The 14,730-nt window shown below is 46.6% G+C and overlaps 1 protein-coding gene across 1 annotated transcript in view; it reads right to left on the reverse strand.

Annotated features, from left to right (window-relative positions):
- MFHAS1 (multifunctional ROCO family signaling regulator 1) overlaps positions 1-14,730 on the reverse strand; it is a 571,050-nt gene that overhangs the window by 186,705 nt on the left and 369,615 nt on the right. The window contains exon 3 of the mRNA XM_085643040.1: positions 9,061-9,184. Coding sequence (XP_085499166.1) covers positions 9,061-9,184 — 124 coding nt within the window. The remainder of the gene's footprint in view (positions 1-9,060; positions 9,185-14,730) is intronic.

Below are 14,730 nucleotides of genomic sequence, written 5' to 3' on the forward strand. Positions count from 1 at the left end.
ACAAACCGCGCTATACATTTTTAGAGTATTCTGTATAGTTGATATAAAATGTCCCTGAATGAGCCTATATGTGCCATGCAATTTGCAATTAAACATATCCCCTAAATCTCTGCCACTCCAGCCAGCCGTTCTTCTGTGTATGAGGCCTGGGATGCAGGCACGGCCGGTACAGGTAAGAACAGTGGGGGCGGGGGGTGAAAGGGGGGGGGGGGGGGGAGTCGACATACTGAGGGATAGAGAAAATAACGAAATAAAACCACTTACCTTCAAACTCGGCGATACAGCGAATGCAAGGCAAGTGATTCATTTATTTATTTATTTTATTTTCCCTATCCCGTAGTATGTTGACTTACCCTCCCAGCCACTCCCCTCCACTGCTCTTACCTGTACTGACCATGCCTTCTGGGATTACAGCCATGTATGTGTTATTTCGAACACTGCTAAATCTAAATATTCCCCATAGGAGGGCCCAAAAATGCCTTAGCCGAGGACACCACAATCTTTAAAGTTAAGGTGGCCAGGCGTCTCGGATTTGCCTGGATAGTCCCATTTTTTCAACAATAGTTCCAGCAGATTTCAGTCAAATTGGCTCATGTCCCGGTTTTTTGAGACGGTATACGGAAAACAGTGAGAGGCACTTTTTTAGGTGTTCCAAAGCAGGGCTAGTTAGCGGCTGTTATGAGTAAGTCTGGGTGGCAAACTCCGGTCCGCTTGCGGAGTTTTCGGCACTCCACATTACGCAGAGCTCGGGGAGTTCCGAAACACTTCACCTCACGTTGCAGAGCGGAGTTTTTTTTCTTGCTCGTGTTCGTCAACGTCAAGTTGGCGAACATGAGCGAGGAAAATACACCTCCTAGCGAGATTTTTCCTCGTTCGCAATCATCAACATCAAGTTGGCGAGCGTGGAAAATCAACCTCCCGGCGAAATTTCTCAACACGGGCGATCAGATTTCTCATTGCGAGTGGTCGCTTATGCTTGCAACCGCTCACGTTGCGAAACTGTCTGTACGCGTTGAGAAAAGCTGCAGCTCGAGTAAAAATCTCCTCGAGTGGTAGAAAGGAAGCAGTGCCTGCTTGCACTGTGCATGGTGCCGTTCGCGATGATTACACAGCGCGAACAAGCACCTGGCACTGAAAATCACCGTGAACTGGCATTTATCTAACACACTCCGCTGCTCGCGGAGCTCCGCATAGCGCGGCAGAGGTTTTTTTGCACTTCGCGGAGTTCTGCGGAACTCCGCGAACTACGCCGAGGCTTAGTTATGAGTAAGCAATTTAATTAATAGATATGATGCTGGTTTTAACCCCTTGTGTGCCCTTGACGGAACCACGCCGTCATGAGCCACGGGCACTGTGTGCTCATGACGGCGTGGTTCCGTCATGGAGCGGCCGCTCCTCCCACGCGGCTCGAATTCCCCGCCTGTGCGGGCGAATTAGAGAGTGGGCGGAGTCGTGACGGAACCACGCCGTCATGAGCACAGCTCGCCCGTGACTCATGACGGCGCGGTTCCGTCATGAGCACCGCGCCACCGTGCTGCCCCCAAACCCCCCCAGCGCTGCGGCGGAATTCGCGCCGCAGCGAAGGGGTTAAAAATTACATTTTATTTATTTTCTTAGTGCCTCTTTTGTGTTTCTAGGTTGATGAGCACTGTTATTCTTTACCACTTTGTTGATGTAAAATTGTAGTCCTTCCTCTATTTTTGCAAAATGTCCCGGCTTTTGGGTTGCACGATCTGGTCACCCTATTCAAAGTGGAACTGCTGCAGTCCATGTGCTAAGCAGATGTGTTGACAATGTAACCCATGCAATTGCACCTGCTAACCTCATTCACTGTTTTCATCGCCTCTCATCCAAAGCCGCGCGGATTACTAATTAATCGCCAAGGGATGTTGCATTGACTGTCAGTGCATTGGTACTATGTTGCAGAGTTATTATAGCAAAATGTCAAGTAAGGACAAGGAAACCCTCACCTGATAAAAGAGAAGCAAAAAATGGCAAACGTTAATACATGTGCATGTGATGTGTAGTCTTGCAGACATGCAGTGCCTTTTCTTTAATCCTTCGCATCACCATCACCTTTGTTCTTTTCTTGAGGTGCGTCAACAAAGCAGAAAGGACTGCTTCAGTTCTGGAGACATTTTATGATCAGTCAGACAGTCTGTTCTGTTATCCAACTTGATAATATCTTTTTACCGGCCTTAGAAAGATAAAGGGCTGACTTGACGTGTTGGTGTTTCAACTCATGATATTCCAATGACTGTAGATGTCATCACTTAGAATTTAATTCAAGGAGCCATATAGCTTCCATGTAAACACATCTGTTTAAAAAGACATGTTCAAAACTGAAGAAATTATGAACATAAATAATATTACTTAACCCCTGATTCGAAGATCGCGATTGGATGAAACAATTCCAAACAAGCACTGGTAATGCATCGGTTTCGGTTATGTAATAAATACAAAACTGTTTTCATCAATTATCGACGGGCAGAAGGAAAGAGCTCTCCGACATAACACGTGACTGGAGAGGACGTGGTGCAGTGACCAGAGCTGCTGACTCGAGAGCTGGGGATCCCGGTTTGAGCCGCTGCACAACATCTTGTGATTCTATGCAAACCACGTAATCTCTTTGGATGATAAACTGTTATATAAATATGCTGTAATAGTAAAAGGCAACATTTTATGAAAATATAGTTCCACCAAAATGGATGTTTACAGTATTTCAGCAGCGGAAACTGATAAGAGCAGCAGACTAGGAACAAGCATTGGTAAATGCAGGAAAATATGCTACAGCCACTAGAAATGGAGGAAAGGTAAGTGACACGCATATGAACCAATAAGAAGTCCCTTTTAACTTTATATTAAAAACAGTAGATTTCTTGAGCACAGCGCAAGTGCTGTGCAGGCAAAACCCCAAAAACGACTTGATCTGTGTAAAACAAAACAAAGTCTGCATCTAGCAGATAAAATTCAGAAAGAGTTATGAGAATCTGACATTACAAAGCATGTTCATACCCAAAATCACCTTTAGGAAAGAAAACCTGCACTGTGCAATTACAAAAAAAAGACATGCATATCCTATTGGTGAACGTTTGACAATAAGACGTGGGTGACATCTTGGATGTGCTAATGCCACTGCTTAATTTGAGGGGTGGTTTCCTGTGCTCGGCACCGACAATTAATTGTCAACACTGCAACTTGTGACAGTCTGCCATAAGATGGCGCTGTCTGGCTAACTTAGTAATGAGCACAACAGTAGTTTATTAATTCAATATACATTAAAGAGGACTAATACCTGCCGCCTACGCCATGCTTATCATTTAGGGCACCTAGGATAGTCAGAAATGTCACACTTGTAGAAGAGCGATGGTTAGCAGTTCTGTTGATATTGTCATTGGGCAGTGCTGGCATGACAACGGGTGGTGCGAGTTGCGGTGGCCTCATGATGAAGATGGTATAAGAATTTTCGATATTGTATGGTTTTTATTAACTGAAACAATAAAGACTTTCATTCATTTATGATGAAGATCTTGGCACTTATTATTATTATATATATATATATATTTTTTTTTACAAATAAACACTTGTTAATGTATCAACAAAGGAAACACTATTTTCAGACATAGGCCATCATAGCAATGATTTGATGTGGACTTCTTGAACAATGTACAATACTAGTCACATGGACTTTTATCAATGTTCTCGCCACCAAATTCTGGACAAGTTTACCACAAGAAGCATTTCAAAACCAACCTACTAGATTTGCCAGCTGACAACTTTCTTTTTGGTTTACTTCTCTGTAGAATTCTCTACTCCACATATTATTTGCATTTTATTTACTTCCTTCATTTCTTTTTAAGATTACCTCCTCCCCGAAAAGATGTTCTTCTGTTTAAATAGACCCGAGACAGACCATGATTATTCTATTACATGACAAAGATTTGAAAAAGCATATTTTTTTCATCTGCATACTTGCAGACGAGGAGATAGAAGCATTTTTTTACATTATCAAAATTACAAAGAGATTTTTTGTATGTGCAAAATGCCACGCATGCACCCAATTGCTTAGAAAGTATGCATCTTGCCTACTTTCAAAATGTGTTTGTAATTCTGGGCGGCCAGGCTGCAGCCGCGTAAATCTGTGCCCAGCACTCACTCACAGACAGATGCACACAGATCTCAACCAGGCGCATCTCCAATATCACGAAGAGAGAGACCTGACTTTCATGGACATCGATTCACCAAAATGCATGGGGTAGTTGCAGTGACATCACATGCCCTTTCATGTGGGACAACATCGTAGGAAGTGACGCCACATAGCATCACCCCTGGTAGCATTACAGGAAGTGAAGTCATGTGATCTTTGATCCTGATGATATCATAGGTAGCAACATCACCAACCATTTTACTCGTACTTTTCTTTTGTCCATCCTATTGCCGGCTTCAGAAGAAGCGGATTGGCACTATGTAAGAATCTGGGCACCAGAACATACATGGAAGTGTTTAGACAACTGAAAACTGATACTAGCAGACTAGTGGTCTTGAGAGTAGCCAAATATCTATTTGTGCTGTGGGTAAGCCGTAAAAAGTATATAAACGGAAACCACTGCTCAGCCAGCACGCAAGGGAGCACTGGTATTTAGTGCTTCATGCAGGCTAAGTATTGCATGGGTTTTTAAACCGGTAATAATATTTCAGTACTGTACTATCTGTGGTAGACATGGTTTTCCCCATACTACACATTGCTATTCTGATATTCCAATGTACCTATGCACTGGTCACTTTATTACGTCTGCGTTGATGCACTTTGTTGTAGGATGTCTATTCACTGCTATGGCTCTTTTAGTCCTACTACGTCACCAATCTTCCTCTTTTTTTGGACCCATGCTTTCCTTGCTGCTATTATGATGCATTTGCTGCTAGCTCCTAATTTTGTTTTTCCAATTTTGTGTAACCAGCACTGTTTTAACTTTGCTTTGTTCATATTGTACTTTGATTCTAAAAAAATTATATTTATTTGTCCATGATTTTAAATGTTTTATGTGATGTATTGTGATGTACTTTTATGATCCTAGTGATCAATAATAAAGTCTTTGATGATGATGATCCCCTGTAACGTGAGTTGATGATAAAAAGCAATTTGGACATTGTTTTCCAAATAATGCCGGTCCCAATGTGCCTTAAGGCTGGATTGATGAATTGCACAATCCTACATGGTCAGCAAATTAAGGGCTATTCCTTCCTTTCTTTTTCTTTTGCCCTCTCTGGGATTTCCATTCCTCCCTGATCACGCCACTATAAGTACAACATTGCAAGAAAAATGAATCGCTAAATGTTTCCTACAGGTCACAACATAGGAAACGAAGTGTAGAAATAAATGAGCATCTTACACAAAACATTCAAATCCCATAACTTGCAAGAAATTAAAATGCAACAATGAACTATTATTTCAACCATAGATTAGCATCCTTACTGGATTTGAATTGTTTTGAGTTAATTTAATCTGAACTCACAAAGGTCGTGCATAAGGTTTCTCTTAAAATGTCTCCTTGCTGCATTGCTCTTGGAAACAACCAGTCTGTGATATTGTAGACTTATTTATTTACAGTAGTGGCTGCTAACAAGCAGGAGTGGTGGGGTGGGAGGGGTTAAACAAAAAGAAAAGGGGAAAAAAGAAATACAATTAAACTTACCTTCTGAGCGGATGCCTCTCCTCTGTCCTCTTCGGTCCACGAAGCAGGAAGCACCCAGGGTCCGAGATTCTCCTAGCCAATCACAAAGCTGTTGTCAACATGACAGCAGCATCATGATTGGTCTGAGCACCGTGGTTCAGCGCTCAGACAGGGGCTGGGAGTCTGTGCATGTTCTCCACCCAGGCTGTGCATTACAGCCCAGTGGAGAACATGCTAAATGTGTTTGACAGTTTGCCGGCCCAAGAAGGCCAGCCAAACTGTCATGTGCACTTCAGAGATTATGCCTACCACCCCTCTCCCTGCTCTGTGGGCAGCACAGCCCCGCCCGCACCTTTACAGAGACAATAATGAAAAATAAAATGATAATAACATTGTTATTATCATTTTTTTTTTCCTGTGGGGCGACGCTCCACCACCTTAGCGGAGGAGCCACCGCTGTGTTATGTATGGTGCTTTGCAATGCACAGCTATCACCGCAGAGGAGTCTGTTGATGCTAAGCAGCATACTTCAGATGTAAAGGGCTTTAGAAAAGTTAATCAGCAGGAAGCCATGTTTTTAAAGCTGGCAGAAGCTTTATAAGCTGAGAGAGGCAGTGGGTAGTCTTTCAGTTTCGCATATGTCCGCCCACGTGTGTATTACGCCACACTCCAGTAAATGCACTGATTTTTCAATTGTCCTCTAGAAGTCTCCTTAGCTCAAACTATTTCGTGCATCAAGTTTTCTATACCTAATCATCCTTCATCAATACATATGTTGCCACTCCTATTTATTTCTCAAATGCTTACCAAGGCGCTTAGGTTGTTGCATCCTCAGGGCGTCTGTCCCAAATACGAATTTGACAAGAACGTCTTTCCTAGAGTGGGGACATTTTCTTGTGACGTCAGGTCTAATTCGGCAGCCTACGTATATTTCTCTACAAAAGTGCCCTACAAAAGGGCCTTTGACGCCTTTTACCACGGCTTCTGCAAGGGTGTTTACACAAGGCTCAAGGTGGTTGTGGGCACCTCCATTCTTTTTGGGGATTCAGCATTTATTTTACATCATCAACAAGAGAGAACAATGCAGATAAGGAAGAAAGAAGGAAGAGAACGATAGGAAAACAGTGGCATAGGGAGAAGGCAGGAATAGAAAAGAACCTGCAAGACTGTGATAAAGAGACATGAGGTGTACGACTACGACTGTGAAAGAAAGAGGTGTGAGGTGAAATTAAGACTAGGCAGCCGTGGCTCAAGGTAATCCTGAATTCGGCAGCAACCTGCACTTTTTTTTAAATCAAATAAATAAATTATACATTGTGCTTACCAACCTAAGAAGTGGCTAGTGTGAGATATTGACCACCGCCAGGCAATGTGACACTTTGCCTCCTCTGTCAATGTGGGCAGATGTGTTGCTCTGGGAACGGTCCACTGCCACCCTACTGGTTGCACCATAGGTGTCCTATCATAGCCCTAAGCCATACATACACACTTCATCCAGACATCCACTTCCCGCAACATGGTGGTGTCCACCAGTGACGTCACTTTAGCCGCTCACTTCTGGAACCCCGTGAGAACCCCCAAAAGAGGAACGAGGATACAGTGCCTTTTGGTATCGTGCCCCAAGAAGATCCGACTCTGCACCACTTGTCACATTAGTGAAATGCGTTTGAAGCAGTACCCCGTCTAAGTGCGCGGCTACATTGCTTTCATGGGAGGTTTGCCACAAAGTAATGAACCATCCGCCTTGCTTTTGCAAGTAGTATGACAAAGTCACTGCCTTCTCCCTGTGTGTCAGCTTCAAACATTCTATTATATCCGTGAATCGATGGTGACCCCTAGTGGACGTGCATAAAGTTGCCATGGACCATCAAGACAAAGTGTGCAGGCAGGTACCGTGAATTTTGAGAAATAACAGAACACCTTCCTCGGAGGGTCCCTCGTAGGAGAAATAATTAAGGGAACGCCCCACGAAACCCTAACAACAAGCAAACTACATATCCTAGATTCCCGCCCGCAATGTATATACTTCAAAAGCGAATGTGTTTTCTTAATTTGAAACAGTCGAGCGCAGCATGTTTTTCGCAGTTTTATATAGCGCGAACTCAAGCCGAAAGCATTGTAGCGCTTTACATGAGCGCCAGTTATATAACACAAGGACACATTCTTGTTTTAGACTTTAAGAAACTGGGAGATTAAGTGATTTGCCCAGAATCGCACGATTGTGAGCCCACGCCGAGCCTCGAACCTGGCTCCTCCACTTTCAAAGTCGGCAGCTCCAGATGTTAAGACACATCTTCTCTATTTTTACATTGTTCAGCAATCTGCCCTGCACTGTAGTGAGTCAAAATATTGCCCCAACCTAATGTGTTGTTTCTGTCTGTTTGTCACGCGTCCTTTATGAAAACTAAAGTGTCAGAAGATGGAGAGACGAGACAAAGCTTGAGTGACCAGGGCAGCGTGGTTAACTAAATACTTTCAGATGTGGCACATTCTATTTTTGGTGCCCTAACAATTGTCACATAACAGTGTCCCCAGTGAACCACACGAGAAACGTAAGCCCTCCAGCATGGGTGAATTTAACGGGACACTATTTATTGAGAGATCTGTGCGGCCAAGAGTGGCGTGGCTTCCATTGGGGCAGCAGGTGCAGCGGCAACTGGGCACATAGGCCTGAAGGGCCCACTGAACCCACATTGTCGCTGTATTTCACAGTTCATACAACAGCCAGACCTGTTCCCTTCCTTGCACAGGGGCCCATGACACTATACCCATGCCACTGGCGACCATGCCCCAGTGCAGCACATATTATCATTTTTACTTTTGAAAAAACATTCTTCTTTGCACTTTTCATATATTTTTTATTCGCGATATTTTATATCAACAGTACAGCCAGGAGGCTCCCAAATGTACAGCGTTCACTATCAATACATCTTTATTCGCCTATTTGCCCTCGCATTCTGTATTGATAGGAGATAGCCGAGCCGCTGCTCTACTAAAGGAAACGGTTGTATGTTGACATTTGGTAACACAATCCAAGCACCCTGATCAAAGAAAGAATAACTGGCACTTGCTTTGTCTTTTTTGTGGACTCGGTTACTGTGTTCAATGTACTATGGTGTTTTGTAGCCAACCTTTTCCTAGGCATCCTGCTTCTATCTATATAGATGAATTGAAAGCTGTACAATACACATCAAAATAACACAATGTCTACATAAATGTAAATGCGAAAATAGGTGAGATCTTTTGTTACTGTTAAAGGAGGTGGCACTTTATTTTCATTATTCGAAGCTTGACTGTGTGTGATATATATAATATGTGGTACCTATGCACATTTTAGTTAGCGTAAGTTCCCAAGACGCAGCAGCAGTCCCAGCCTTCAGTGGCTTACCTTTGCAGGTAGGAGTTAACGTCCCTAGGGGTCTGGAAGTCTGTCCCTCCGTCAGGTATCCACTTGATGGACGTGTCCACCCCAACGCCCACATGCCCTTCAGCCCCGGAGGAAATCGGCATCCCTCAAGCGCAGCCGGCACAGCAGACAGACAGCACGTAACTCAAAGACAGCCCTGGCTGGAACCTTCCGCTCTTTCCCCCATGTGATGCTCGCCTTGGATGCAGTACCTGACTGCAGCCACCCGGCCTCCCGCCGCGCGCTTTTGTTTGCCATGCTCGCATTCCTACGGCGGCCGAGATGCCTCTGTTTGTTGTTGTTGCTATGGGCGCAGGGAAAGCCCAGTTTGGATCAAAACAAATACACTGAAAACCCTGCAGGCTACATGTAGTTCAAAACGCATGAGTTACTGGGGACTGGAGACCACTAAGAGGCCACGTGTTTATTTGTAATCCCGATAAGCGAAAGTGTTCTTTGCTAGGTGCCATGGTACACAAATAGGGAATTAATTACTTTTGAAAAGGATTAAAGACTGGTATTCTGTATTTACCCTTCCTATGCACGTATACGTTCTGTACTTGTCGCCCTTAATAAGGACTCAACTGGGATACACAATTCACCTTCTTCTGTCCTAGTTTGCATCCTTTACGTGGTCGGCTGGTCACTTCGGACTGGTCAGTTTGGAATTGTACTGGTTGGTTTCGGGCTAGCGTCTGCTCCCAGATACTTCTGTAGTGTCGCGCTCTAGTTGACCGGGCACTACGTAATCACGCGAATGCGCGTGGCGGCCATATTTGGCACGTCTGCGCATGCGCGACAGAGTGGAGACGCGCGAGGGATAAACGAAGCGTTCGGAGGCGGCTGCCCGGCGCTCTTAGGTGTTAGCGACGTAATTACAATAAAGAAAGGTTAAAACTTGCATTGGCTGCTGTCCATCACTGTGAGGGAAAGTAATACATTACAGTGGCGACGAGGCTGGGACGCAGAGGACCCTGAAGGTCACCCAGGACAGAGGAAGCCCCCAACAGCAGGAGAACCGGAGGAGACGACGCCCTACAGGGGCAGGAACACCAGGGGGTCGCAGGACAGACTCCAGGACACCGAGAGAGCGCGGCAGTGGCAGACGCAAGCCAGAGGGAGGCAAGAGAATACGCAGGAGTGCCAGCCAAGTGCAAGGATGCGTGGTAAGCGACACAGGGGCGAGAGATAGAAGAGGCCCTGGCGGAATCAGGGAGGGACGGCGCAGAAGGGACCGAAGAGGCCCAGACGACCCAAAGAAAGGGAAAAGGGACGGAAGCACCAGGTAGTCCCAGGAAACAGGCGGAAACCAAGATGTGCGCACAGGCATCAGCGCTAACGACGCCGGTCCCGTTCCTACCAAGACCAGGGGAGCCTCAAATGAAATGGGAGGACTGGAGAGAATATTTCAAAAATTACCTCGAAGCACTGGAAGACGAGAATGAAGAAGCGTTCTCCAGCAGCCGGAGGAAAAGGATACTCTGGCATAATCTGGGACAAGAGGGCATACGAGTATTCCAAAACTTAACACCGGTCACCCGTCCACCAGCAGACGATGATGTGTTCAAACATGCCATTGAAGACTTAGATAACCACTATCGCCCTGCAGTCTGCACATCTATCGACCGCTACAATTTCCAGCAGAGGAAGCAAGAAGCGGGAGAAATGATAGACGACTACGTGGCGGCATTAAGGAAGCTGGCGATAACGTGTAAGTTCAGAGCTCTTCACGACGACTTTATAAAGGACCAAATTGTCATGCACACGACAAGCAAAACGGTGCAGGATAAATTGTGGGCAAGCGGAGACGCTACGTTAAAAGACGTGATAGCCATCGTGAAAAGAGCAGAACTGACCAAGCGCTGCGTAGACGCAGCGAAGAGAGACCAGGCCCCGAGACCAACGATAAACAAGGTGGAAGACGCCGACCAATATGGTAGAGGAAAACCGGCGCCAGGAGAAAATAAGGGAACGTACAAAGGGAAAGGAAAGCCGGGACAGACGTGGAAACAGGACAAAGAAGGAACGTCGAAGTGCTACAGGTGCGGGAGCCCGAGCCACGCGGCACACGACAAACGTTGGCCCGCCTTCAGAGCTAAGTGCGCGTTCTGCGGCCTGGTCGGCCACTACGAGAAGGTGTGTCGCAGGAAATGGAAACCGCGCGCGGTGAAATATGTGGCACAAGACCCAGGAGAAGAAGAAGAGGGCCAGGAAGAAGATGACGAAGTCCTGTGCGTGGAAGACCAAGTACTAGGTATCGACGGCAGAAGAGCTCGAAAACCCCAGTGCGACATCCACATCGGAGGGGTGGAAATCACCATAGTAGCGGATTCAGGGTCCCCCTACACGATCGTCCAAAGGTCGGTGTGGGAAGCGAAATTTGAACCGACAGTAGGCCCACATCTGGAACCACCCGACATACGGCCTGTCACCTACACGGGGGAACCTATCCCAATGGTGGGATTTAGAAGACTGCTCTTCCAGTTCAAAGAACACAGCGCCCAGTGCAAATTGTACGTTGCAGAGAAGGGACCCTCGGTCCTGGGGTGGATGGACCAAGGGGAATTGGGCATACAACTGCATCCGGGAGGAGACACACAAGTGTTAGTGGCGTTGGAAGGAAAATGGTCAAAGGCAGCGGGACTGCGAAGCGCGCACCCGAAGATATTTGGGGACAAGATAGGAAAATTGGAAAAGTTTACTCACAAAATCGTGCTTAAGGAGAACGTCCAACCGGTCACACACAAAGTGAGGAACATACTGATCGCTGTGAGAGTGGCAGTGCAACAGGAGTTACACCGACTGGAAAAAGAAGGGATCATTGAACCCATTGATAGCGCGGAATGGTTGGCGCCATTAGTGGTGGCCATGAAACCGTCAGGCAAGGTGCGCTTATGTGTGGACCTCAGAGAACTCAACAAATGTATTGTGGTGGAGAAGTTCCCGCTACCACGTATAGAGGAGATGCTGGCACGAACAAGAGGAGTGAAGTGGTTCTCCACCATCGATCTAAAGTCAGCTTACCATCAGGTAGTCCTGCACCACACAAGTAAGAAACTGACGTCCTTCATAACTCCCTTTGGTTGCTATCAGTTCTGCCGCATGCCCTTAGGGTTGGCATCGGCAGCGGCGGTCTTCCAAAAGCTAATGGCCCGACTGCTCAAGGACATAGAGGGAGTACAATACTTCCAGGACGATATCCTAGTGATGGGGAAGGAACAAGAAGACCACGACGAAAAGCTGGAGGTGGTGCTCAGGATCCTGGAGGATAACGGACTAACAGCAGAATGGGAGAAGTACCATTTCGGCATGTCGTCGGTCACCTACCTAGGGCACGAAATTGGAGAGAGTGGGATAACACCAAAGAAGGGGAATGTGACAGCCATATGCGATGCTCCTCCACCCGCCACCAAGGAGGAAGTACGATCCTTCCTAGGGATGGCGGAATACTAAAGTAAGTTCGTCCAACACTTTGCCACGAAAACGCACCACATGAGGCAGCTCACGAGGGAGAAAACAGCGTTCGCATGGACGGAAGAAGCGCAAGAAGAGTTTGACAAAGTCAAACGAGAAATAAGCCAGGCTATCCCGCTACAAGGGTACGATCCCCTAGGGAAGTCGATACTGATGACAGATGCCAGTGAAAAGGGGTTGGGAGCAGTGCTCATGCAAGAGAGACAAGATGGCAAGAAGGAGACGATCAGCTTTGCATCGAGATCACTGACGAATTCAGAACAAAAGTTCAGCGTGATTGAGAAAGAGATGCTGGCCGCAGTATGGGCCATGGGGAAATATCGCCAGTTCTTGTGGGGCACGCGATTCCTGCTGAAGACAGACCACAAACCCCTGGTGAAGGTATTAACGTCCAGTGGCCATGCCGGCGCGACTCCCCGAATCGCGAAGATGACACTGAAACTATTGGAATATCACTATGATGTGGAATATATACCAGGATCGAGGAACAAGATAGCGGATTATCTCAGCAGGGCGGCGGCAAAGGAGAGTGCCACAACGGGCACGGAAGAAGATGAGGAGATGGTAGCCTTGACGGAGGATCCGGAAAGGGCAATAAGCAGGAGCGAATGGAAGGAAGCCTACGGAGCAGATGGAGATCTGGAGGAAATCAAGAAATGCATAATGCAAGGGTGGCCCGATAGGAGACACCAGAAGACCCAAATTTGGCAATTTTATGGAGTCAGGGACGAGTTGTCAGTGGGAAATTATGGGGTGTTTGTATACCGAGGAAACCGGGTGGTACCACCAGCAGAAAGAATACCACACCTTCTGAAGATAATACATATGGGGCAACTGGGAATCGTGAAAACGAAAGCACTAACTAAACAAACATATTGGTGGCCAGGCATGGACCTACAGGTGGAGAGGCATGTCAGAGACTGTGTGCAGTGCCAAGGAGCTGACAAAATTCTGAAACCCATGAGACCAGCTCTAGGGAGGTTCACGAACCCTTGTAATCCCTGGGAAGAAGTGGCGGTAGACACCTTCGGGCCGGTCCTTGACAACATAGGTATTCCGAAGTACATATGCGTGATAGTGGACAAATACTCAAAGTGGCCAGAGGTACACATTCAAGAAGAAATGGACACAGGCATAATCATTCGATTCCTTACAATGGTATTCCTCAGGGAAGGCATCCCCAGAGCCATTATAAGCGACAACGGACCCCAGTTTACTTCGGACAAATGGAACCGATTCGCAGAAAGAAATGGCATACGACTTAAACACACGGCGGTATATCACCCTGCCAGCAACGGCCAAGTAGAAAGGTTCAATAGGGTGATAATGGGCTCTATACAGGCAGCTATCTCCGGAGGCAAGGACTGGGAAAAAGAGGTACTAAGCACACTATGGGCATACCGCATCACCCCCACTAGCACGGGGTACAGCCCGTTTCAAATTTTACGTGGAAGGCAACCCTTCACGAAAGACAATGTCGCGTGGCAGGAGAAGACAATCACAAGCAAGTGGTCACCTGCAGTGGTGCAACACAACCTGGAGAAAGCGCGGAAGATATATACTGACCATTACAACAACAGAAAGAACGTGAAGGAGACAGCTTTGGAAAAAGGGGAGTGGGTCAGGGTAAAGCTGGCAATCCTCAAGAGGAAGGGAGACAGCAAATACTCCCCACCCCTGAGAGTGGAAGAGGTGTATGACAGAGCGGCACTACTCAGTGATGGGAATGATGGTCCCAAGACCGCATGGCCAAGTGCAACAAAATCCTACAGTGGCCCCGAAAGGACAATGAAGGAGTGACAGCCCCAGAGGACATGAGGGACGAAGAAGGAACACCGAACGGAGAAAAGGGAGAGAGTATGCCGGAAGATCAGATCAACGAAGAGGATGAACGAGAAGGACTACATAGGGAAGAAAGGACCCGGGAAGAGGGGGAGAAAGGAGGAAGAGAAGGGAAAGGTACCCCAGAAGGAAGAAGGGGAAGCCCTGTCGCAGCAGAGGGTCGAGAAGGACACGCTACCCCGGTAAGATACACCCGAGTGGGGAGAGCGGTGGTGAGACCAGCCAGGCTTAAGGACTATGAACTGGAGTAATAGACTATGAACGGTAACCTAGTCTCAGTTATGTAAATAGTATTGTGTGTGGTGTAAAAAGGGGAGATATGTAGTGTCGCGGTCT

Source organism: Triturus cristatus, chromosome 2_2, assembly GCF_964204655.1.
Source record: "Triturus cristatus chromosome 2_2, aTriCri1.1, whole genome shotgun sequence".
Classification (NCBI taxonomy): Eukaryota; Metazoa; Chordata; class Amphibia; order Caudata; family Salamandridae; genus Triturus; species Triturus cristatus.